This window comes from Urocitellus parryii, chromosome 3 (assembly GCF_045843805.1).
Source record: "Urocitellus parryii isolate mUroPar1 chromosome 3, mUroPar1.hap1, whole genome shotgun sequence".
Taxonomy (NCBI): Eukaryota; Metazoa; Chordata; class Mammalia; order Rodentia; family Sciuridae; genus Urocitellus; species Urocitellus parryii.
Window position 1 is genome coordinate 32,141,805 of NC_135533.1, and position 27,042 is coordinate 32,168,846.

General features: G+C 39.5%; 1 protein-coding gene across 4 annotated transcripts in view; it reads right to left on the reverse strand.

Annotated features, from left to right (window-relative positions):
• Positions 1-27,042, reverse strand: part of Slc25a13 (solute carrier family 25 member 13) — a 179,969-nt gene that overhangs the window by 55,400 nt on the left and 97,527 nt on the right. For 2 of the 4 annotated variants that reach the window (XM_026391537.2, XM_026391540.2), the window contains 6 exons: positions 18,186-18,332; positions 15,827-15,965; positions 14,989-15,082; positions 14,699-14,783; positions 11,206-11,293; positions 10,566-10,724 (listed from right to left, as the gene is read on the reverse strand). In XM_026391537.2, the coding sequence (XP_026247322.1) occupies positions 10,566-10,724; positions 11,206-11,293; positions 14,699-14,783; positions 14,989-15,082; positions 15,827-15,965; positions 18,186-18,332 (712 nt within the window). Of the gene's footprint in view, positions 1-10,560; positions 10,725-11,205; positions 11,294-14,698; positions 14,784-14,988; positions 15,083-15,826; positions 15,966-18,185; positions 18,333-27,042 lie in introns of those variants that run through there. The other 2 variants (XM_026391539.2, XM_077795955.1) reach the window with 2 other exon arrangements.

Here is a 27,042-nt window from a genome sequence, read left to right on the forward strand (position 1 = left end):
CAACTGTCATGTGTGTAACATGCATTTCTTCTCAGCCTCAAATGCTCCCTTAATAAGCTACCAGGATCCTAGAAGCAGTTCGTTTGCAACCCCTTCTCTAGGTAGCTGTATTTTCAGAGTCTGTGTTTCCCTGAGGCTACAGCTGATTAGACAATGGGCAGACACCTAAAAGTTACACAGCCAGGCAGTTCAGCAATCTAAGCCCTAGGGCAACCAAAGTGCATTTCCACTCAGAGGCAGGTTGAGAGTCCTTTAAGGCAATGGTGCTGGTTAGCACAGAGGTATAAACTGAAAAGATGCCATGAGTGGAGCAGGGGAAAGGACCAGCTTGAAGCTCTGCATGTGCTAATGTCACAAGGAAGCAGAAACCATGAATAAACAAAGGAAAGGGATTGGTGGAAAGAAGAGAATGTAGAGCAAAAACAAAGGGGACACCAAAGAGAAAACAGAGCCCAAAGGCACAGAGATTGTCTCCAGCATTCTCCAGTCCCAGTGAGGGCCAGGCTCTAGGTTAACTCCCATTACTCCATGAGATTTCTGCCTTGCATGAACTCAACAGAAAACCTCCCTGTGCACTAGCTAGCCTGAATGGGGCTGTGCTTTTTTATAATCTAAATAAGCCAAAGCAGCACAGGAGAGAAAGCGGGAGTAGGAAACCACCTGGGTGAATCAAGCACTCTCATTCAAAGAAGGCAGTCTCACCTCCTAAAACACTCATTTATCAATCTTTAAGAAGTTACCCATAACGTGAGAAGAAAAGCTTAGTTATTAACCAATGAAAATACATTAATATCTATTAGTAAAAATGTGGGCAAACAGCTGTTTAAATTTCAGATGTTAAGATTCAAAAATAAAATCTCTATTTTTACTTTCTGTTTTCAGGTCAAAACCAAAATGTTTAAACATTTACTTGCTAAATGTATTTTTCTTATTATTATTAAATTGTAGACCCAAATTGTGAATGGTCTGAAAGCACTGTGATTTCAATGATGATCTCTTGTCTCCAAAACTATTCTGTGACAGTCTTTTCAAATGATTAATACAAAAGTTCCCAGAGTCAACTGACCACAGTGTTAGATGTAATCATCTCGGCCAGCCTTGTAAACTACTGAAATTTGTCTTTCTCACTATAAATTCAGTGATGCATTGTAAACAGTTAAAGAAAGAAAAAGAAAACCCTGTATTTATAATTAAAATGAGAGTAACAAATATTTACTTATGGAGCATACATTTACCAGTTATCTTTTCTGTGTGCCCGGTTCTAGAATGAACTAGGATGAAGACAGTGAGATTGGTGTCTTCCCCTCAAAAAAACGTATTCGTTTAAAAGGAAAGGGAACCCTAGTTGTGTCCATGTACCAGCAAGGGACAAAATACTTGGAAATAGTTTGATAAGCACCAGAGCCCAGGGTCACCAAAATACCAGGAGACCCAGTTATTCTGCCTGCAGGAAGGAGGATGCACCAAAGAAGAGGAGCTCTTTGCCCTGGGGCCTTTAAGGGAAACAGATTCTCCTTAGACAAGAGATGTGAGTAGAGGGGAGAGCAACCTGGTTGGGCTGAGGGAATCCTATGTGCAAAGGCACCCAAAGTTCAAGATCATGGCCCATTCAAAGTCAGGGCAAGATCCCAGATGTTTTTACACACAATAATGGTATCTATGCACTTAATACACACTAGGTACTAGGTGCTACTTTTATGTGTTTTATGTGAATTAACACATTGAAGCCACATGACAACCTTAATCAGGGCACACTGTTTTTTTTTAATCTCCATCAACCTAGGAAGAAACTGAGGCTGACTTTAAAGTTGCTACCCAAAGTTAGTCTGTTGTTAGACGGAAAGCGGGATTCAACCCAGGCAGTCTGGCTACTGCCTGGCATACGGTAGCACTTATCTCATGTTTGGTCACACTAAGAAGAAAGAACCTAATTCTCTTGATGCATGGGGTGGCTTTTAAAGTAAACACTAAGGGTCAAAAAGTAAAACTTTCCAGAGGCAGGTGAAGGATACTTACCAAGGGTGGAGACCAGAGACAGGAAAAAGAATTAGGAGATTAAAAGAATATCATCAGAGGCCATGAGTTTCATTATACTAAACTGAAGAATTTCAACTTAGAATGAAACCCATGTACATATCAACTTGTAAGACCTGGGCCAGATCAGCACTCGGGGCTGGTAGGTAAGAACCATTCTTGTGGTGATGACCCAGGATAAACAAGAAAACACAGGAGGCTGTGGGCTAAAATGTGAAGCCTCGCAGCTGAGACCCTTGACACCACCCGCCTCGGGTAGATGCTCTTCAGGAGGCGGGAATTCCAGGAACCTTTCTTAGGCCCTGACCTTAAAGGAAGGAGGTCTATGTGACTCAGTGAGGCTGGAAGCCACCACTCCAGCTAAGGTGCTTCATCCCCGTGACATTTAAGTGGCAAGTGCATATATGTTGAACATCTGGGTAACTCAGCAAAAACATCAGGTTTTTAACATAAGATGTTTCTGTTGGGTACTGGAAATCCATTTTAACCATTCAAAACATAGCTTGGATGTGTGTGTGTTGCTTCTGACTTGTCAAAACAGCAGTTCATTTTCCAACTGCCTCAAGTGAAATTTATTAGTGTGGTTAGTTTTCTAATCTTCTCTTTTTAGTTCAGCTCCATCAGCACATATGGCAATGCTTCCTTGGCAAACTCTACTCTACCAGAGGGCTGTTAATGCGAGAAAAGATTTACAGGGTACAGAATTAATATGGTATTTTGTCTTCAAATTTCATGGGTTAAAGATATAAATCATACTGTCCCTCCTGATTCCAGTCCCTTGAGCAGCCCAATGAGAGCTGAGGTGGAGGTGTGGGATCTAAGCCTACATCAGAAGCCTCCAACTTAAGCTTCCTTTAGTCTCCCAAAAGGAGAATCATGCAAGCAATGTGCTAGATTAGAAGGCTATCATACTATTTACCTAAGAACTTTTTTAGAAATTCTAGAATTTCAGAGTTGGAAGAAACTCTGAAAGAAACTAATAATGCTGGCCCAAGTAAGGTCATTTATTTCCAGTGGCCCAGCAACAAAATCAACAGTTAGGGCTCTGGGTTAAAATCCTTGGTTTGTACCTCTTTCGCGATGAGTGATCTTGGCCAAGTTATTCTTTCAGTTCTGGGTTTCTCGTTGTTGAAACAAGGATGCTAATTACTATTCACTGACTTAATTTGATACATACATGAAAAAAAATGAATACTCTTTGTCACCGATTTTACATTGTCAAAAAATGTAATGCTTCTTTCTCCATATCTTCTCGAGGCATATCCTTGATCCATTCCTTGTTTACAAGAGGCAGTTCAGTCTGAATAACATCCATAATCCAGAATTAGGTAAGGAGTAAATGCTATTCCTATGACATTATGCCTATACTTAGAAGAGCTGTCCCTAAGCAGCAAGGGCAGAGTCCAGGGCCCTCCTTTCTATACGCAAAGATAATGAAGTAACACAGATGTAACAATACATCTTCAACTGTTTTGAAGTTAAAATAAAATCTTTAAGAACTTAAAAATTTCTCAATCTCTGCTGACAAGCAACTTTTTGCAGTGTAATTTCTACTTGCTGACAGGGGAGCCAAGTGGTTAAATGCATTGGTATGAAGCCCAGCCACTGGGTTTGAATTCTGACTCTCTTATGCTTTAGCTGTGTAAGTGTTGTCAAGATACCTCATCCCTTTGCTTCCACACCCGTGGAATGGGAACACTTACGGTATCACATCATCTTTACGGTGTACTTGTGCAGATGAAATGGGTTAATATAGACAAATCCCTCAGAACAGTGCCAAGCACACAGAAAGTTCTACAGAAATAGATTCTGTTGTGGCTTATTTTTAATCTTAATGTTATCATCATCACTACCATTTATTCTTCCTTTTCCTCCTTCAAGGAAACTGGAATCCAGACAGGATAAGCAGGTTGCTCCAGGCCCACTCACTGACTATAGGAGCTCTCAGAATCATGTCCAGATCCACCACCAGTCCCCACAGTGGGCTCTAGGCCCCCTAATGAACTTACTGCTCCAACTTCCTTCTCTGTCCCAGAACGACATTTCTTTCAGCACAGACAGTTCCGAAATGTTTCTCTGGGCTCCCAGCTCATGCTGCCAGCTCCCTGCACTGACTGGGCCTTTCATACCACTAAAGGAGGGTGGCCCCGGGGCGGGCATTAACATCACATCTCCACATCATGAATATTAGGCTTTCTGGGAAAGTAGTGCTCAAAAGCCCGGTTGACAGTCCACGAACCACTGTAGCTGTCCAAAGCTGCTGTTCCAAAAGATCAAGCTGGATAAGACATGCAGAACCATGGGGCTGCTAACAGGGAAGAAACTCAAAAACAAGGCAATGCTACTATTGTTCAGACAAAAAAAAAAAAAAAGGATTTTGAGAAGCACCATGCCAGCCCTGAGAAAGGTAATGCAGAACACATGAAATGGGGTGGAAAGCATTCAGAGGCAACAACTGGAATTTGGTAGGAGAAATTATTCCACAAGATACCCCTGTTCCCATAGCTAAAGCCACAGCAGCACACGGCTGTTATCTAGTTTCCAACCTGGGGGCGACCCTTCCTATGTTAAATTCTTACCCTCCTGACCTCACTGTGGAGGCCACTACACTTGCCCCCCTTGCTTTCAACATCAGATTAACCTTCATTCTGGAGCTATCAGCGCCCAGTGAGCCCTGCCTTACAGCTCTTATTCCTGCTCCTATTTCCATGCCCTTCTCTCCTCACTTGTTCAAGCATTCTTTCCTCTCTGCTCCTCCCATCTGTCTGTCTGCTTCTGACTAGTATTGCCCCGGGCATGAGGCACTTCCACCTTCCCAACCACACTATCCCCTTTCAAAGCCCTCATTACAGTCCAGCTCTCCACAGGCTCCTGGGCTGCTGCCCCGAGGTGGCTGGATAGTGGAGCTGGGGAAAGGGCAGGGGCCAAGGAAGCAATGAAGATTTCAATGCCTGCTTATCTGGGTTAAATGCTTTACTCAAAATTTTAGACACCATCTATTTAACTAAGTTATGGCTCGGGATGCCTCTGGGAGACTGCTAAAAAAACATAAAAATGAATGATCCCGAGTAGAGCCTAGAAAAAAATCAGCTACTTCAGGGGTTTTCCGGAAGTAAAGACCATTAGGAAGGATCACAAAGTCTCCTTCCGTTTTTCATCCCAGTTCCTGACAACTTTCAGGATGCTGCTTATCATTTTGTCTATCTAAACTATGAAGTTTAATCTACTTCCTTTGTTTCAGTCTCAGTGAGGACAGTAGCTGGTTATATATGACCATTCCAGAGGCCTGAAATTAGTTCACTCATTAATTTTTTCTTTTCCAGGGTATCTGGAAGGGTATGTTTCTGCCACCTTTCCCAGTTTTCTAAGCTCATCACTTTCCTCACAAGCCTCTAACAACTCTTCACACCCACCTCAGTTCTAGTTTCTGTCATCTTGGTCTCAGATAATAAGGTCGTGTGCTCACTACAGTTGGCTCCCTGTATATTCCTGGAGATATGGTAACCTAACGTAGGGATTGTCCAAGTCTTTTGCTCTTTCTTGTTTGATTTCCCATAATCATTTTTTTTTTTTTTAGTTTAACACTCTAACAGAGTATATAGCAATTGGCTAAGAAAATAAAACTCAAACTAAACTATTTTATATTCATTAAAAAACTTTTGTTGGACAAGGGTGGACCCATGGCTCAGGACAGTTCGCAATTTAGTCATGGTTTGTTCCTTAATGCACGTGTTCTTAAATAATGTAATTCAAAGTCATGCAAACTTCATTTTATTTTAGTGTTAGGATTTTTTAATCTATTTTTGCCCAAAAAAATTTTGCAAGGAGAAAGACTCTCACTAAGGGCCACACAATTTGGATACTCCCTTCTATGGTACCATCAACCACAAGAAGAAATCTGGCATAAATTAGCTGCCTGACAAAACTTCCTTTCAGAATATACATAGATCAATGACTTCCTGATATATCACCACAACATCCTCTAGATGTCACCTTGAGAACATTCCAGGACGGAAGATGACTGCTTCACGCTACACAGACAACCTGGAATAAGACTTATTTAAAACTTTGCAAACCTGGATCAGTGGACTCATTAATTTTTCCCCCCTTTTTTGGCCAATTACCTCAAAAGATTAAGTACTACTCCAAATTAAGTTTCATTCATGGAATGATCTAATTTCTCTTTCTGGAGAATTTTCTTTAGGGCTTCTTGCACCAATGGAAACATAAACCTTCATCTAAGAAGTATTTCTGATGGACCCTGATTTCTCTTGAATACGTCTTTTTCCGAAAGGTCCTCCCAAATCATTTTCTAATTTCTGAGGCTGCTCATCTCAGCACCAGAAGCACCTGAGACAGGAGAGTGCCCTAAAGTTCAAAAGCAGAAATTAGTTGTTTCTGGAAAGTTCAGAGCATTTAATCAATTGTTTCTCTTAAATATGCTTGCTCTATAGTAGAGGCCAATGACTGACTCATTGGTCATCCAGTTCATTCAGACCAAATGAGCTGTCAGGTAATTCATTAAGGCTCTGGAGGATTCACTGGGTCTGGAGTATGTCAGGTGTTATTTCCCTTCACACAGACAAACTTAGCCTGGAGGTCACATTTTTAAAAATTACAAAAAACTTATGAAAACCAGTGTGTGTGTGTGTGTGTGTGTGTGTGTGTGTGTGTGTGTGTGTCTGTCTGTGTGTAAAGAAAGCAAGAAAGCAGTCTGCCTTACTATAGAGCAAGTTCGTGGAGCCAGAATCAGAGAACTTCTAAGGAGATCTTTTCCAGAAACCAAAACTTACACAAAAAAATAAGAGTGTCCTAGAGACAAAGAAACAGAGACATGGAGAGTAAGAACTACCAGCTCACAAAGTTAAAATTTCTTCTGACCCTGAGGCAGTCTACTAAAGAAAGGCCATCACCAGCAGTCCCTAGAGCTACCTTCTGATCTCCTTGGGAGGAAGGGGCAGGGATTCAAATGTGCTCTCTGATTACTGCAGGATAACTTCCGGGACTTTATGCAGATGTTGGCAGCTGCATGAGAAAGGAAAAAGCGAAACAGAGCATCCTGAAGCTAAAAGAATTATTTAAAAATAATCTTCATTCTAGTTCCACAGGGAAGACTTTCAAACACAAAAACAGCTTCCTGTATTCTTGGTATAAGAAAAAAGACTGTGACAGAGAAAGATAGTTATTAACCTTGTAATAAGAATACATGCTGCAATAGCACCTTCATTCGGAGTCATTCACCAACTTCTTAAAAAGTATACACAAAGGTAATTTTAAAATAGGGGAGAGACCTCACTTATGCAACATTCTCAAATTATCCTATTCAGGGAATATGAGCAATTATATATGTCTTGATGGAGAAAAATTACATGTTATGTAAAATTTTAAAATATGAAAAAAATGCTCAATATTTTGAAACATGTTTATAAATTAGAAATGCACTCCGACATCTTCTCACATACTGCAAGGTGAAAGCATTAGTATAGTCAATTTATATTCTCGAATTTCAAATTTAACCATTTTCCTCTAGAATGATAAAATTTTTAAAACAATAAAATTACATTTAATGAGAAATATACAAAGGATCACAGGCAAATATTTAAATCTTGACTGTGTATATAAAGGTTACAATACTAAGTAAGTCTCAGAAATACCTCAGGTCTTTTTTATTTCTATTATTTCTTTTAATAATGATAGTTTCCCCTAAGTATCTACATTTTCATCTGATCTCTCTCTTCCCCGGTGATAAGCATTTATAAACATGTAGTTATACACAATTAATGATTATGTGCAAGGAACTAAAGGGAATTAGTCCCTGATCAAGCAAGAAAAGAAAGAAGTCATTTTCATGGCAAGATTGTAAATCATTATTATTATTTTTAACCTGAACTGTCTATCATCTCTTTGCTCTCAAGATCCAAATTACAGATTGGAACTAAACAAGAGTTTTACAGTAAATGTTTGTCTGCTGGAAAAGAAAAGAACTCAGGACAAAATGAACATAGGTGACTCCCAGGACTAATTTTCCAATATTCACACTCTATTTGTCATCTCGACAGATGGATTTGGCCCTTGCCCTGAAGGTTCAGACACCCAAGCAGATAGATAAATGTCTATTTATAATCCTGGAATAGGGTAAAGAGCTGTCTCTTGGCTATTCCGAGTGGGCCTTATCTCTACCCAATATGCCAGCTCATTTTCCCTATGAGAAACTAACAGCAGTTGTTCCCATCTTCCACATGCAATAACTGAGCAGTCCCTAGAGATATAAACCACTTTCTAAGTCCCACCTTAGCTCAGCAATCGGTACTGAGGTGTGCTTTGAGCTCTTTTGACTACCAGGTGAAAAGGACAGGTAGCAGAAGAGAGATCTAGATATAATCAAGAATGAGAATCTGGCGGGGAGTACTCGAGAGTGATATTGGCTAAATTATATTGTTATATCACATGCATGTACAAATATGTAACAACAGATCTCACCATTATGTACAACAATAATGCACCCATTAAAAAATGTAGGGATAGATAAGAATGAGGATCTGGCAGGTGTGGTCACAGAGAAGAGAGAGGGACTAAAAATTAAAAACAGTCTAGTCAACACAACAAATTGAAGACACTTAGTAGTGCTGGACAGGGTTCTCACAATTCCAAAGTTACACTGACATTCAATCTAGCACACATAAAAGAAAACCCATGAAGTAGTTGGTGAAGCAATGCCAAGGCTCTGACATTGTCCAGACTAGAGAGGTTCCAAGTTGTCCTTTCAAAAAAACCACCCACCTGAACAGTTAAGGTGGTCACTTCTGCCTAACTCACTGCAAAGCAAGCCCTGGGACATGAACCTTGTACTATGTAGGAGCCATTTCATTTGCAAGGTTGTTGTCATCAGGGAGAAAAAGTATTTCAAAAAGAAGGCAGTGACCCTACAGGGGTCATCATCAATCACCTGGGGTCAAAGACCTTCCAAATTGTAAAAAGAGGCAGGGGTAAGGGTAGAGGGCAGAGAGAAGATCAAAAGGCCTTTGATGAGGGTTATCTGCCTATATATTAGGACCTGCAAAATGGAACTCCTCTGTAGTGGGAAACCTCCTAGCTTCTAAGGTGAGAGGGTTTTTGCTTTTTAACTTTGGTGCTTACTTTGGAGACTAGAGTCAGCAGATGGCAGAAGAGGCCTAGAGGCGTGTTTTATATGGCTGCCAGTTTCATCATATGCCTCATCAGAGCACTAGATACTATCCTCTTATAGAGCAAGCACTGGGAGGGGAAGGAGGGGAGAACTGCAGTTGGCCAAATGGCAAAGCAGTCAGTGGGAACTGCCTTGCAATTCTGCATTTTAGCTGACAGAAAGGCACTTCTTTCCATTTGCAGAAGATGAACATAAAAATGAAGTTGGGAAGTCAAGGTGTGTCTCCTTAGGCTAAGGCCAACAGGGAAGCAGGGGGTCTGTGGGTTCTTTCCATTTATAAGGAAATATTCTTTGTTTCTGTTACCATGCTTCACGATTAGAGGAATAGGTCTTGGAGACATGATGACCAGGCTACAATGGTGTGTGAATCAACTCCACTGGATAGAGAGGGAGAAGGCAAGGAGCAAGTTTCACTCAGAAAGAGACAGGAAAGGAGTGCTGCGCTGAACCCTTGGTTATCTGCTTGACAGACTTTAATGTAGTTTCACAGTCTCCCACCATCAATGGTGGGCACATTCCAAGACTTCTAGTGGACGCTGAAACCCTGGATAGTCCAACCTATGTATGCTCTTCTTTCCTATATACACATACCTATGATAAAGTTTTAACTGATAAATTAGGCAAAGCAAAAGATTAACTACAATAGCTAATAAATAATTGTACGATATACTGTAAAGTTACACGACTGTAGTCTCTCAAGATATCTTAGTGTACCCTACCCACCTAAAGCTTCTTCTTGTGATGATGGGAGAAGACCAATGACTCAGAGATTATGGGAAAGAAGGTGATTTAGTGTAAAGCCATATATGACCTGAAAATCATACTTTGGTGTAGGAAAAGTGTGATATGTCATCACTGTACTTACACTACTGCTTAATTTACAACTTATAAATTGTCTACTTCTGGACTTTTTTACTTGATATTTTCAGATCACGGTCAATTACAAATAACTGAGACCCTGGATAAGGAACACTGTGGTATAATTCCAGAACATGAATCCTGAGCAGGCTTTGTCCTGATCCTAGAATAACTTTCCCTATTAGCTGGTGAGTGGAATACTTTAAGAATACAATGAGCCTTTTAAAAACTTGCTGAAGATGTTTATAAAAATAATTTATTATTTTAAGAAATATAACATACAACACAGCAATATAAATGGCTTTCAGATTCTGGGCTGTTTTGATTAGCCATGCCCCAGATGCCTCGAGCCTACTCCCATTAGCATGGATAATTGAGAATCTGCTGCATTTCCATTTTAGCATAGTCTCTCTGATTCATTTCAGGAACTGAGATGAGAAACCAAACCCTTATTTCACCTTTCAAGAATTTAGTGCATGGCACTAACCTCTATACAGGCCAAAGAAGCCTTCGTAGCGTAGTACTTTCTTAAAACAGTCAAAGCTGTTTTTATACATGAGCTCTCCCACAAAAGAGCCAGTTGATCGCTGGTTCTGCATTCGAGTTTTTACAAGATCAATAGGATACACGGCAGTGGCTCCAACAGCTAAAATTAAAGAACGACATCATTTTAGAGGGAAGTAGGGTCAGGTAGAGAAAAGAACAGACTAGGTGGACAAAATCAAACAAAAGGCTGAAACAAAATAAACAAATTCTGCATGTCCAGATTTTAAAACTTGCCCTTCTATACCCTTAATAAAGTGCTGTGGATTGTCACAAGTATCTCCTGATAAAAGATTGGCACAGTTTAAATTAAAAGCATATCACCACAGCCTAACTACATTACTAGCCTGTTTTTAGAAAGGTTGTGTGAAGACAAGTAAGACAAAAGTATCACTTATAAGACATTGCTCACATGAAGGTATGGAAAAGAGTTCCCTTTGCCCTGGTTCTACCTCATACAGATAGATAACTGGCTGGGGGAACAACTAGGCAGGATTTGACCTGTAATAGCTCAAGGTGGTAAATCAGAGAAAAGATAAAAAGGAATAATAAAAGCAAAAATTTTGTACTCATCCATGACTAACCTCCAGCAATAGAACCCAGACCAAACCTGTAGGCCGACTCTGCAACTTGGAGGAGGATTGGCCGGGCTGAATCACCTGAAGCTTTCTGCTTTGCATGCACAAGGCCCGGGGTACAGGCAGCAGGCAGACAGGGGAAAAGGATAAGAAAAAAAAACGAGCACATATTAAAGAATTACTCACTGGGTTCTCAATCCATGATATAACTAAAATGTCAAAGAGGAAAGCAGAGTTAGATTCCATGAGTTTTGATTAACAAAAAGGTTTTTTTGCTACTAATGTTTAAAACTCAATTTGAACAAAAAGCAATTATTACCAAGATAAAGTTGTGAACCTATTTTCAAATGTTCAAGTCTCATTAGTGATCAAAGAAATGCATACTTAAAAATACCAATGAGACCTCATTCTTCATTAATCAAATCAATCAGTTTTTTATTTGTAATTTTTGTTTTAAATGGCAATATCCAGACGGGCAAGAGTTGGTAAAAACAGACCTTTTCAAAGTTACCATTAAACTAGGTATAAACTGAGGGAAACTGTGATAATATACATCCAGATATTTAAAATTTCCCTAACCCATGACCCCCTATAGTTCTGTTTTTAAAAAGTTAGGTTAGAAAATAATCAAGTAAATACAGATCAAGCTACAAGAATGTTAATAGAGTACTTTTCTTTAAAGAGCAAAAACTCTGGAAATATCCTAAGTCACTAGTAATAGAAGACTGTTTAAAATGTAACACTATTACTTTAAAAAAAGTACACCATTATGCGCTGGGGCTGTAGCTCAGTGGCAAAGCGCTGGCTTGGCATGTGTGAGGCACTGGGTTGGATCCTTAGCACCACATTTAAAAAAATAAATAAACGAATAAAATAAAGACATGCTGCCCATCTACAACTGCAAAAAAAAATATTTTTTAAAGTATGTCATTAAAAATTATATTGTCAAGGAATATCTGATATTGGCAAAAATGTTGATAATGCATCATATAAGAAAACATAAGCTGAAAAGAGCATGGTGGATGGACGGGTATGTTTCATGATAATATTTTAAAAATAATTTTTAAGATTTTGCAATATAAAGTCATTTTTTTACATGTATCTATCTAACATTTTGGTATCCCTACTATCTACTACCCAGAGACATTAAAAATATTTATAGTACCTATAACTAGGGGACCATATTACAGATAATTGTTACTTCTTCCTCCTTTTATCATTTTTCCTAAATTCATACTTCAGCTCAGCCAGTTGTTCAGTTGCTATTCTTTTGAGCTATTTTCTATAGTGTTTCTGAGGCCAAAATGTTTCAGAGTATTGCACTTCTCTGCCTGCATACATAAAATAGTAAATTTATGTCACACTGAGTTGTCAAATGAGGGTGACATATAGTCAGTGCTTAATAAATACCTGTTGAATGAATAAATACATTCACTAAGACCTGTTTTTCAAAGCCATGATAATTAAAATTAGTGAAGAATGAAAATAATCAGCAACCCCAGCAAGCAACCCACTGAATTTTAGTTGCTGTCAATGCAACACAATTCTAATACAATTAGATTATTTGGAATCTCCTTCAAAGTCACTTAACTGAAAATAGCTTTACACAGAAATATGCATCTGTAAGAATGGAAAGCATTTCTTGCAAATTCCATGGTTGATGATTCCAACTCTATCCCTGAAAAGATGGAGATCAATAGTACCTTCATTTTGATAGACATATCCAAAAGAGAAGCACTATTTTATTTACATAGATAAAAATATGCAACACTTAGAAATGTCCTGGCACCAAAATAATGAGTGAAAATACTCTGAAAATAATGAGGGGGAGTAACCTACCATTATCACTAATTATTCATCTAAAAGACAAATGAAATCCCAGACTTTCATTAAACTTTCCAGAAACTAAAAATGTAGTGTATTCTAAAATGATATAAGAAAGCTCCTTCTTTGCTCCTCCGTGTAGGACAAATGTTCCAAGGGCTGCATGGTGCTGGACTGGCACATCTACCCACAGGTGGATGACCTCCCTGGCTTGAATTTGTAAGGCCCAGTGGGATTCATACAGTAAAAAGCACACTGTATGCCAGGCAAGGCTACTATGAATTGCTAGAAACCTCTAAGCAGCAGCCAATCATTTCCTGCTGTAAATCTCATCAAACTAGCCTAACCCTTTCATGGCCGGTATCAACAAGCACCCCTTTATAAACTCTCAAAAGCTGCAAAGGGCATAAAGGGAAAATGGTGGGCTACCGCTACCAGCTGGAGATCAGAGAGATCTAAAAAAAAAAAAAATGTCTCTGCTTTTCTTAATCCCCACATTTCTACATAGCTGGTGGCATAGAGATGAAGAGATAATCATCTCTTGAGCAGTGTTTAAAATCAAAGGGAGGGAGCGCAACGTTGCTTCCACCTCTGCACGTGATTATACAGTTCTTTCTCCTGCACTGAGGGAAAGCGGCTTCCTCTTTTAACCACAGCCAGCTGGTTTTCCAGAGGTGCCTCACTAGGATTTACTGAGCACACACCCACTACTTTGACTTACATGCTGCACACAAAACTCGCCGCTGCCTTTGGGTGGGAAGGAGCTAAAAGGAGGGGGTCCTGGCTCCAGGCCTGACAGTCCTAAAAATGTAGCCCGCATCAACCCATTGTGGTCAAACTGGCGTCTTAGTACAGACCCAGAGCTCCAAGCCAAAAACGGTTAAGTCTCACAGGATTCAGAGATGGCTTTGCCTTAAAGGAGGTATTTTTCTAAAAACGACGCTCTGTCTGTGAGTGGATTTATTTTACAAACGCCAAGCAAGCACAACACCCGCTATGAGGCTTTTCTTCTCTAAGCCTGATCTATAGAGAGTCGAGTAAGAGTTAAATGAGGAGGTCCTGCCTTAAGTTTCTGACTCCCACAACTTTAAGAGATTGGTTTCTGTTAACCATAAAATAAAATTTAGCATTCCTAAAATTGTTTCCACATAACTTATGAATCCTTTCACAGAGAAAATAGGTCTAAAAGCCTTCAAACTACAACTCCAGACTAAACAAAATTATCTCATTTTGATATTCAAAAAAACGGAAGGCATGGCAGTTAGACAATGCGCTGACGGGGTCCCTCTGTGCAGAGTAAAGATGGCTTTCATTTAGCAACACACAGCTGCGACAGGGACTGTGACACCAACCCACTGCATGTTCCTCTCATCCCTCAATGTGAGATTTAGGGAAGAAGAAGAAAAGATCTATGTGTTTACCAAGTGTGTAGCTACCGGTACAGTGAGGAAATCACCCCATCTTTGAAAAAAATAAACAGAAACCAAAGTGTGTTCATTGTCAGAAGGTTTCTAAGTAACTTCTCTTTTCTACCTTCTGAAATTGTCTGCATTGGGCCGGGTGGGGGTGGTAAAATGGAAAAATGTTAAGTCAGGTACCAATGCCAGAAAGGCAAATGTGAGTGAAAAGGAGCTAGGGGAAACACCAGCATGCACATCTGTCCCTCTTCACTCACCTGCCTCTGGGCCTCAGCCAACTTGAAGGGCAGAGTTCCCTCTTCCAGGGGAGCAATCCGCTCGATGTCGGCTAAGGTCATACGTCTAGAGGGAACAGCACAAGCAACAATAAAAATATCGATTTATTACATTTTCATTATGGAATTCTACAGTGTTCCTTCTATCATTTTCCATATTTCAGTGTTGCCTTTCATTTGGCTTCTTTCTCTCCCAAATGCTGCCCTCCCCCTACTCCTACCTCCTAACATTCTTTTATTAAGCTAATTAAAAAAAAAAAAAGCCAACTTACCCCCTTGGCTCATATAAATCTGCTAACTGAAACAAGATGTCAACCTCCATGGGTGTAACCTGACCAAATTTCTGAGCTGCCAGAACAAACTCCTCTGTATGGAAAAAAATAAAAGGGAAAAAGATTCAAGAAGGAATAGCACTACATTCAGCATTAACTCAAGGCACTGGAATGGGTGGACATCACAGAACTTTATTACAGTCACAGAATTCAAGTCAATCCAAATAGGGCAAGAATTTTTGTAGTTCTTTCCTGCACTTGGAAAGAGTATGAAGAATACTTTCTCCAACATTTACTTTAAAAACATGGTGCCATCTGAAGGCTTTGAATAAATGACACAGGATATTATTCAAATTACAAGTCAAGGAAAATGAGAAAGCAAATATTAACTTCATTTGCATCGGTCTGGTCCCAAGAAGTTATATTAACAAAGCTGTGGAATTCTTATGGGAAGCCTCTGTTTTAGAAAAATCCCATTAAAATGCTGATAAGATCTTCTTCAAGTTTATAGATCAACTTACAGTGTCACCAATACAAGTTTGTGGAATTCCTCATTTACTTCTGAAGAACAGTCCTTTAGAGGCAACCAATATAGCTCAAGTTCTAACAAAATTTGAAAATATTTAAGAAATTGTACACGTTTTTCTCAAAGGCTGTCTTTATTTGGTAAAGATTATTTTGTTTGCTTTTGTTTGATCAAAAGATAGAGGACACACGTGTGCCATATGGTTAATATGTGAGAATGGAGTGAGAAATCTGTAACTGCGTTGCCTTCTTCACTCTAATAACAAGTCCCCAAGATGCTTCCAGGCAAAAATTCAGATACATTCTCACTCACCCTTAGTCACCTCTACATCTTTCCTGTTGCCCGCCAGAGTGCTGTAGATCTTTCTAATGAGTTCCATGTTGTTAAGAAGCGAATTAAATCCATTAAAATAGGAGAAACTAACTTGATGAGATGTGGTACCTCCAGCAGCCTCAGTAAGTTGAAAACAAGAGAGAAGAAAAACAAAAGATTTTTAAGTGAGGAAGATTCAGAAGTACATAGTGTAGAATTAACCAAGATTGAGTGTATAAAAACAAATGATCACATGCATTTTTCTTTCACATTAAAAAAAAAAGCCATAAATGATTTTTAGAAGTAACTGCAACTAATCATGACCAGAACCTGGTACATTCCATGTATAACTCTTAGAAAACTAAATAAATACATGTGTAAGATCATAACAATGGAACCAGCAATAATTTACAGAGTTCAAATTTCAATTGGAAATGTTTTATAAGTTGGTTTATTTCATCTAATGAGCAAATATTATACAAATGCACACATTTATGTGCTTATACATGCAAAACTGTATTATATCAACATAAACATACTATGGAAAGTGATCAATCTAACATTAATATCAAGATTTGTCACATTACTTACAACCAGTAATAAATCATCATTTAAGTACAGACTTCAAATTGGTGGGATTTCTAACAAACAAGCATATCATGATAAAATTAAGGGATGTCATGTGCTTGAATGGGGGTTAATACTCATTAGAATTCTGATAATCAGAGTTCTTAAGAAAGCATATTTCTTCACATGGGACAAAGGAAATAGAAAGCATGTCCATTATGAATGGAACTTCAGTGTGGGGTTTCAAATTCTATCTTTTTCTAACAAGGCAAAATGTTTTTATTAGGAAAGCACTTCTTTATAAGGTAACAACCACATAAATCTCCACTTAGTAATCATTTAAATAGCTGACATGAGCATTTAGTATGGAAAAGGAGGTGGTGGTGGTGGTGGTGGTAGTGGTGGTGGTGGGGATGGGGGATGGGGGTGGGGTAGATTAACACAGTGCCAGAGTGGAAAAGCCTTGTCTGAAGGCCCTGTCTCCAGAATGAAACATTGGGAAGAGGGAAATTGAATGGTTCCTGAACACCTGCCCTGAGTAAATTGTGAAAACAATGAAAGTCTTTTGCCCAAGATTGGCAAAAGGAAAGCTACCATTGGAAGTGGTCTCCAAATCTGAGTTATCATAAGAACCATCTAGAATTTGTACCAGTTAGATTCTAAGACCTCATTACCTACAGATGGTAAAATACAGGCCTAAAAGAAACCTACAATCTTTATTTTCAATAACTATCCCTTTTGATTCTGATGCTCCATGAACCACCACCATGATGCTTAGGAACCCACTATTGAACGGTGCCTGTGATGTCAGGACAACAGCTGGATACCCTCTGGGATGATACAGATGGCAGGGTTCTGCCTGCCACATGTGCCATCATAGCCTCAACACATGAACACTGGATGAACAAGCAAATCTAAGGTCTAGAGTTTCTGCTCTGCCCACTATTCCAACAAACAATAAATGCATGCACCATTTTCCCCCTTAGATAAGAAAAAAGATCAGTGTTTGACATAACTCAAAATAAAAAGTGAAATTAACACAAGATCACAAGCTGATTTTTCCTTTTTTCTTTAACAGGTTAATATAGTCAGGTTTCCATATACATGAGTTCCATATCCATGGATTTGACCACTCCCAAACTGAAAAGATTTGGGGAAATTTACATCTGTACTGCACATGCAAACATTTTTCTCATCGTTATTCCCCAAACAATACAGTATAACTACCATTTACGTAACATTCACATTGAATTGAGTATTATAAGTAATCTGGAGATGATTTAAAGTATCAAAATCATGTGCATTGGTTATAAGCAAAGACTATGCCACTTTATAGAAGCAACTTGAGCATTTGCAAATTTTGGTATTCATGAGAGGGTCCTGGAAGGAATCCCCAATGGATACAGAGACACAACTGTGCATTTCTCTAGGATATTCCATATAATCCAGCAAACAAATTAACTTACCCACTAAAACTAGCCAACTAGTTTCTAAGTTTGGTAATTTATACAATCACATTAAGAAAATGTTGGGGTTTTTTTAAAATATTTTTTTATTTGCAGATGTACACAACATCTTTATTTTATTTATTCATTTGTATGTGGTGCTGATGATCAAACCCAGTGCCTCATGCATGCTAGGCAAGTTCTCTACCACTGAGCCACAACCCCAGCCCCAATGTTGGAGTTTTAAGAAGAAAAAGAACATAATTTATAAGTGTTCTTCATAATCTCATATTTACTAAGCTTAAACCAGGTTGAAAAATATGTCATTAGGGCAAGTTACAACTTACAGCTACTAGACATTCTTCTACAAAAGGTGTCAAGACGTGGGGCCGGATAGTGACCATGATGTCTCGGAAGTCAATGGCTGTGACTCTTCCAGTTTTGGCATTATCCCGTTGCACAAAGGCTTGCTTTGCATGCTCCAACTGTATTTCCTATAAATAGAGAAGGTGCAATTCTTAAGTTTTGCTTCTTATTTACTACAAATGACTGATCATTTTCAAATCTGGCTGAAGAAATAAAGATTACATCTTGATTTAACAGGCCCCCACTGGCTTGTTTAACAGTGCCCCCAAGCTACTACCTTCTTTAAGAGAGAGAACTTTGCTCAGATCAGTGAATATGTCCTCAGAATATAAACTCCACCTTAAATCTCCTATACAAAGAAACCAAATCACTTCCATCCTCTGCTAGAGTCTGAGACACAAGGAAATGAAAACTGGAATGAAGTTTGGTAGGTTCCAAGATCTGGCCAGACCCAGCTTAAGTGATGCAGAGGAAAGGAAAAACCCATATTAGGACATTAACCTCTCTCATAAGAAGAACAGTCAGTCAAACGTGAACTCTAGCAGCAAACTGAAAAGAGTAGGTCTCTTCCGGAATATGCTATTTCTCTAATACAGAACTATTGACATTTTGGGCAAGTAAGGACTGCAAGGCTGTCCTGCACCTTCCCTGCCATCTTTCTACTAGATCCTCCCAAGGTTATGACAATTAAAAGAGTCTCCAGACAGTGCCATATGTCCTGGTTGAGGACTACCGGATAGTGACCAGAATGAGAAGCTAGATGGTATGCAGGTCCGGTATATCTGTGGCAGTGTCTCAGGACATATATTTAACTCATATGATCTAAAGTCAGGAGGTCTAATCACAGCTTTCTATTGCTATTCCCAGGGAATAAGTGTATACACAAAATAAAACTTAGCTTCCCGTCCACACTCAGTGTGCACCACACGACAGACGCATCCCTCCTGCAGAGAGCATTTTGCCATTTTCCTCAGGACACTCTGCCTACTTCCCAGATGGGCCCTTAGAAAGAAAGCTAATCTCTACAAAATTAAAAAGCACCACTGAAGTGGCTCTCAAGGACTTCCAAGTATTTACATGAAATAAGGTTTTATTAAGTGATATTACAGAATTGTTGTTAACTTGGGTAAGATAATGACTTGTGCAAAAATTAATTGTCCTCCTGAATTAGTGCAAACTAAAAGAGAGATGGCATGTGTCTGATACTGCTTGAAAATATCAACTTCCTTTCTTTGCCCCAGATAGCTGGGGAGACGAAAGAAGATTGAGAAAATACTCATAAAGACTGAAGCCGGACGATGAATACTGGGAGGGTCCTCAGAACCTTTCTCTCTACTCTTCTGAAGTTGGTGTATATTTAAAAGAATTTAAAGAGAATCAGAGTTCCTATTCTATTTAAAACCTTTTCTCAGTTATGGCATCTGCCAGTTCTGAGCCAGCCTGTCCTTACGGTGCTAATGGTTCAAGGCCTCCTCAGATCTTGCCTAAATTACTACCATGGCCACCTGGCGTGGCATCCAAAGTTCCCTTTTGTAATCACAGATCTGACCCCCACCTCCCTCCGTAGAAAGCTGATGGCCTTTGATCACAGAGACCCTTCTCTACATCAGGGCACTCAAGACCTATAGGAGCTACTCTCAGCTGCTTCTTGTGCTACCCCATGCCCAGCTTTGCCAGACCCTCCACATATCTGGTAAATATTAATAGAGACCTCCTAACTGAAAATCAGCCACCTGAGTTCCTGTGACACCCCCCACCCCTGCCTGAGCTTCAATTATAAGACCTGTCTTACCACATCTTATACTAGAATCAGTTGTTGACATTCTGTCCTTCCTTTGGCCTGGGAAAAGATTCTGTGTCCTCTTTATGTTAATCCTACTTATGCTTCCGGGCAGGATAAGTTAGGCATAGAGTCACATGGTAGGCATTATCATCAGTGATAGAAGTCTATAAAACCAACCAGATGAACAAATCACCGTCTATTGAACAAAATGGGGTTCTCTGTATGAGTGACTCTGATTTAAGAGGAAGGAAGGAACCAACTGTTAAACACCCTGTAGTGGTAAAATGACCACAGTATGTATTCAATTGAAAGTAAATGAACACAGTCTCCTTTGAATTGTGAGACCCACTGCTAAAGCTATCATAAGCCGAGATTACTTTCAACAATAGGAGGAGGTATGTTCAGTTATTTATCATTTGCCCTAGTTTATAACTCTGTCTAAGGGATCCTCAGAACATCACACCAAAAACAGCACCGCATTCCTTGGTTACCCTGTCACCCCAGGAAGCAGGAAGCCTGAACACTAAGACCAGAATGCTGGAATGTCAGATGGAAAAAGGAATGCCAAAGCAGGGAGCAGTCACATGGCAGGGCAAAGCCTGTGACTGTGAAGGGTACAGTGTCACTACACTTCCTTGATTGAACATTTACTAGCAGGGATTCTATGATCATGTGATAAAAAGGCTCTTTCACCCGGATGATGAACGACCTGAGAATCCATTTCCAACAGCTTTTAAAAGCTGGTGACATTAGAATTCCATGCAGAACAAGAAACTAGATCCATGTTGTTCTCTCAACAGTTAGTTGGCTCAGTAGATTACTAAAGACATGAGTCTTGCTATCTTCTGTGGCTTGCTGTCTACAAAGTGGCTGCTGCTTCCTCTGGGTGAAGAAATGAAACTATCTTCTCTACCAATGCAACCTCCACAATGACCTGGTGTGTATCAGAAACCATTCTAAAGCACTTTATAAAAATTAACTCATTTCATGCTCACAGCAGCCCTGTGTGGCAGGCAGATCATTCCTCCATTCACTGAGGAAACTCAGGTCTCAGGGACAGACCTGAACAGCAAGGTTGACTCAGCCCCAGGCACTTCACTGACAGCACTCCCACTACTCTACCACACTGCCTGGAGGGCCTGGAGAATGAGACTGTCAGAAATTTGATGAAAAATGCATTTGATACTTGAGAATCTGAAGAGCTTTGGAAAGAGAAAAACGAAACTTACTTTTAAGTTACCCTAGATTTTGCTGTTGCCTGCTTTCATTGGAAAACAATAATATTCCTGAAGGTTTCCTATTAAGGAAAGGCCTGTGCATCCAGAGTGCCAGGACAGTTTTACCAACAGTCACAAAGAACATGGAGAGGGAACCAAATCTAAAAGTCCTTCTCTGGTTCTTCTTCTTCTTCTTCTTTTTTTTCTTTTTCTCAGTCCAAAGAGACTGAGGAGAGAAAAACCAAGAGAGAGGCCTGTGGGAGCTAACACATCAGTTCCTCTATAAACATTTAAATCAAGAATGAGTCATCTTTGAAATAAATGACCAGACTTCTTCTCCAGTGACTTAAAATTAGAGTTCTCTGGGCACCTCCATAGCTATTTATGGAAAACTTAACACTCAGGCAGGGCCATCAAGAGTCCAAAGGCTTCTAGATGTGTACCCAGAAGGTATACAGACCAAGAGCTTTTAGTTGTACAAAACACAACATATGTAAATAATATTCATTTTCTAAGCAAAGGGGACCATAATGGACAAACAACAACTCTTATGCACAGGGGAGGGAAGAACTATAGAGAAGAAATCATCAGATTCAAATATTTAAAGGTTAAAAAATTATCAGGTTAAAAAAAGATATTAGATTGTTTCTTTGTATTTCTTTAAAAAGAAGTCAATGTGAAGAACATATTGGGTCAGGTTTTGAAACAAACACTGAAATCCTTAACCTATAAAACTATTGTGCAGTGAAATGGGCTACCTTGCAAAGTAGCAGGTTCCGTGTCACTGGGATCTATGGGCTAAGGGATACAAGTCATGGATTTCAATTTATCTTTTTGCAGGGAAGAGGTGGGGGGTACCAGGGATTAAACTCAGAGGCACTCGACCACTGAACCACATCCTAGCCCTATTTTGTATTTTATTTAGAGACAGGGTCTCACTGATTTATTTAGCACCTTGCTTTTGCTGAGGCTGGCTTTCAACTCCTGATCCTTCTGCCTCGGCCTCCCCAAGCTGCTGGGATTACAGACTCGACCACGACGTTTGGCAAGGATCTTACTTCATCTTGATAGGACCATGGAAGCACTTTATCCTAACAGTGCTGTGACATTCGGAACAGGAATGCCACAGCAGTTATAACTCTCCTACTGGAAAGCACACAGTGGTCATGTTTGCACCTCAGGCCCCAGGTCTGCCTTCGATGGCACACCAATGCCTGTTATGTGATCTACAGGTCATTTGTGACAGTCATTTAATAAGTGGAAGCTCAGAGGCCTGGTGATGTACCTCAGTGACAGAGGACTTGCCCATCATGCACAAGGCCCTGGGTTGGATCCCAAGTACCACACACACACATTGACTTTAGCTGAAGTTAAAGGATTAAAAACCTTTATAATCCTCTTCATTATGGAAGAGTAGCTCTGTAAGTTGTTCTGAACTAGCCACAGGAACAGAAAGAAGAACACAAGATAGGGTAGGGCATAGTAATAATAGCTGAATGCATTAACACTTATTGCAGGCCAGATGCTATGCCAAGAATGTCAAAGATAGCACTTTACTTAAGCCTTGCAATACCTCTGTGAAGTAACAATCATTATCTTCACTTTATAGGGAGCTACCTGATGTTCAGGAAAGACAAGTAAGTGACCCAAAGTCACACAACTTAGAAATAGCTGAGTTGAGATACATGCCAAAAAAATAATGTCTGATTTTAAAACTAAAATTCTTAACTGCTGACTTAGGCTACCTTGGGCAAAATCTTAACTGAGGAGATCATATGTAGGTTTAGATATATAACAGGAAAAGAGAGTTAAAGAAAAGTTTTAATGACAACTTGAATGCTATGAAAACAAAGCAGACATATCTCAAAGAATTCTCACTCTTGGTTGATGGGGGAGGTAGGAGAATCTAACACACACACACACACACACACACACACACACACACAAATATTTAAGGGGAAAGAGATGAGGTGGTTGACCACAATGAGAAACTTGCACTGAAATATGTTTAAGTTATAAACAAAAGTTAAGCTACCTACAAAAGACAGCTTGATGTTCAGGTAGAAGTAAATCTGGAAAATTCAGATGATGGGATCGTAGCGCGGAAGTGAAAGGCTGGACTTGACCAAGTGCGGACTGCATGCTACACTCCCTGGATTGTGGTTTTCCTACTTGAGCCACCTTAAGGTGGAACCTCCAACGCTTTCATGCTATAGATGAAAAAATGAGGTGAAGAAAGAGAGGGTCACTCGAGGCTAAGGACAAAACTGGACACGCAGTCAGGCGTTCTGGCTCTGAAGTCACAATCTTAACCTACATCCAGACTACTTTTTCATATTAGAGGGAGGCCCAGCAAACACCAGGAGAAAACAAGAAGTTGTAGAGAGAGATAAGATCATCTTACAGTACATACAAAGGGCAGGCACCAAAAATCCAACAGGTACATGAGCCAGGGAGTTCAGAAAGTGATGTCAAGGGCCTGAGAGTACACAGAAAACCCAGAGCCCCAGGAAGATAGATAGCAACCTCTGTAGGAGCTCTCAATGTTGGCAAGCAAGGGGTACCTGCTAACTGTGGCATGTGCAGGCCTTCCTGCAGGAAGAGAAAAGCACCTCCCATCACTACGGCCAGAGGTCCCAGAGCTCTACAGCTCCCTCTCAGGCAGTTCTGCTCAAGCCTGCGAAAGGAGGCCCAATTTTTCTGTAATATTTGCCAGTGAACTGTTTTCTCTTCCCTCTATTCTAGTGAATGGTGATTAATGGAATAGGCTTTTATTGTAGCGGTTTTGAACTACTTCAACATACCCATTCAGATTGCTGAAGGGGGGAAAAAAAGTCAAATTTTTCAAAATTGCTAGTGGTACAGAAATAAACAGATATAGGGGTTATACTGCTTTTGGTCTAACTTTCATGCTTCTAACATTTCCAGGCCTGCCATTTCCTTAATAATCTCCAATTTTCAAGTGGGTATATTTCTAATGCAAAAAAATTCTTTCCCCCTCTATTCAGACATGCAAGTTTGTGCTTTATCCTGAGAATATTTTACCAGAAAGAAAGAAAGAAAAAAAAAGTGAGAGAGACCCTCAAAACAAGCAGCAGTTCCAGAGGACTTATATTATAAAACCAAGAACATTTTTTTTTTAAATTCTGGAATATTTACACTTTTTTTGTTCTGGAATTTTAAAAAATCTAAAATTTTAATAAAATCAGGGAGTTAAGGAAGCATTCAGACTTCCTTCTGGGGTGGAATAATTGTTGTAGAATAATTCTGGGCAAAATGCAGGTAAACTGCTTATCAGAACAAAGAACAAAAAAGTATAATGATGTGTAAAAATATCGTATCACATTTAGTACTATTTCAACAAATTCTATATCAAGTTTTATTACCTATGTACTATTTAATATTTAAGTATCTACTTTGTTTTCATAATTCTGCACTAATTTGGAGAACAGTTTAATTAAGATGGAATCTGGCAATGAAATACATAGCAGTTGAGTAGTTTCCGTTCTTAGCATTTTCTCCATGTTTAGTCATGCAGTCAGATTTTCATAGTTCAGCTTAAAATTTCACCCATAATTCATTTGGAGGGGGCCTTTAATTAATATTCGTCAGAAGCAACATCACCCATGGCTCTGCATACACAGCAACACCCTGGCAGAAACCAAGTACAGAGCTTTTCCACCTCAATTTTCTTGCTCTTCTGATTTAACGTTAAACTTCACAGTGGGTAATGGCTGGGGAGATGTTGTGTAGAGTGCTCATTTTTAGCACGATGTTACAGTAAAAGCCTGCACAACAGGCTGCTCAACAAAACAGCAAGGTGACAATACACCACGGACACAACAACACAGGACATATTCTGCATCTAATTGTACAGGTGTCCAGTGAACACAGCTCTGGTCATCATTGGCCAAACTAGCAATGGTTTCCATTTGGACACAAAACAGAATTTAATCTGCTGGAAGAACTGGGGGTAAATAACATTAGCTGCCTTTTTCATCATTTCCTTTTAGAACCCAAGTTATATATGTATGCATTTCTGCAGTATTGGGGATTGAACCCAGGGGTGCTCCACTACTGAGCTACATCTCCAACCTCCTCCTCCCACCTCCTTTTTTTTTTTTTTTTTTTTTTTTAACTGAGACAGTGTCTTGCTAAGTTGCTGAGGCTGGTGTCAGATTTGCAATCCTTGTTTTGGTCTCCTGATACTGTATCTCCTCAGCCATAGCACTGGCTGTGATATGGTATTTATTAAACAGGAATGACTTATATTACATACCCTGTCTTAAAATCAATATAAAAGGTACTCACAAGTTGAAAATGCAAATACAGTGTGATTTCTGGCTATTAAGTTTTTTTTTTTTTTTAAAGACCTTTGGTTTAGATATATTCACTAATACAGATAAGGAGTTGGAGTACAAAAGGGAAACACAAATGGCTCTGGTTACTCAATACAAAAAAAAAGACTTGCTAATTGTCCAATAACTACAATAATAAACAATAACTAATTGTCCAATAACTGTAATAACAATAACTAATAATAAACAGTGTAATAATAAACAGTGGCGGCTTCAGCAAGTCAACAATTGATTCTTTTGATAACACCTGAAATCCCTTATTAATACCAAAGCTTAAGAATTTTGATGCTCCCACATTGAAGGTATGCTGTCTTTTATTTGGTGGTGGCAGAAAGCAATTTCTTTTTTAACATATGTAACCTGTTGTGTTGAAAATTTTGCCTTATACCAGGATGCCATCACAAATAAGGTAGCAAACTCTCTAAAGCCCAAAACAGAGCTGACTAGCAGTAGTCAGTCTCTGACTTCTAGAGTAATAGGTGGCAACCACCAGCAACTGGATGCAAGATTCCCAGTGGCCTGCTCTCTAGGGCTCAGAACCTGAATAACTAAATTGGTCCATTTCACATTGACTTGGACTATCTGGGCTGACTTAGTCAATCTGATTTAACAAAAAGAACCAAAAATGTTCAGCTGCATGAGTAAGCTTTGACATCCAACTGGGTTACAACAGGGGGCTCATGTGATCTGGGGACAAGGATCCTTACCAAAAAGAATGACCAGTCTAGAACACCAGACACATCTCTGATCCCTATGTTCTGCTCTCATTTCTTTCAACTAAAGTTCATCACTCTGGTTCTCATCATGTTCTTCCAACAAAATGAGGACTTGAATACAATTATGGTACCTGTGTGATGTGGACCCTCTGCTGGGTCAGTTGACTTCATTCTTATGTTCTATCTGATGCAAAGATGTTAAAGGAGATTTTTAGACCTATCTTTCCTCAAATCAATTATCCTATCTCTTGGTTAATGGAATGTCAGCCTCAGAATCTATTTGCCAATCCAGAGACTGCTGATTTCTTGATCTTGCCTCTACCTATAATGATGGGTGGAAAGCCCCTGGATATGGAAAATTTTCCTGGCTCCAAAAATATGGGGAATAATCTTTTCAAAAAACCCAAATTTACATTAGAAGCATTCGTAGAAAACATCATCGTAATTCTCAGGAGCAGAGGAAAGCCCAAATGCCAACATGCATGTGTGAGACTATTACGTGTGAAGCACTGCTCCGCAACCCTACCGTAAAACCACCTCTTCTCCCTGTGCTCCCCTTCTTAATAAAGCCTCACCATCCTTCCACTTGCCCAAGCCTAAAACTCAGGAGGTCAACGTTGAGTTCTGCCAAAGCCTTGACTATCTCCTTCATATTCAATCACCAAGCCTTGTAAGGACTATCCCTTTAACTTTTCTTGACTTTTCTTCACTTTGGCCCATCACTATTACCATCCAACTTAGGCCATGGTTGTTTCACTCCAAGA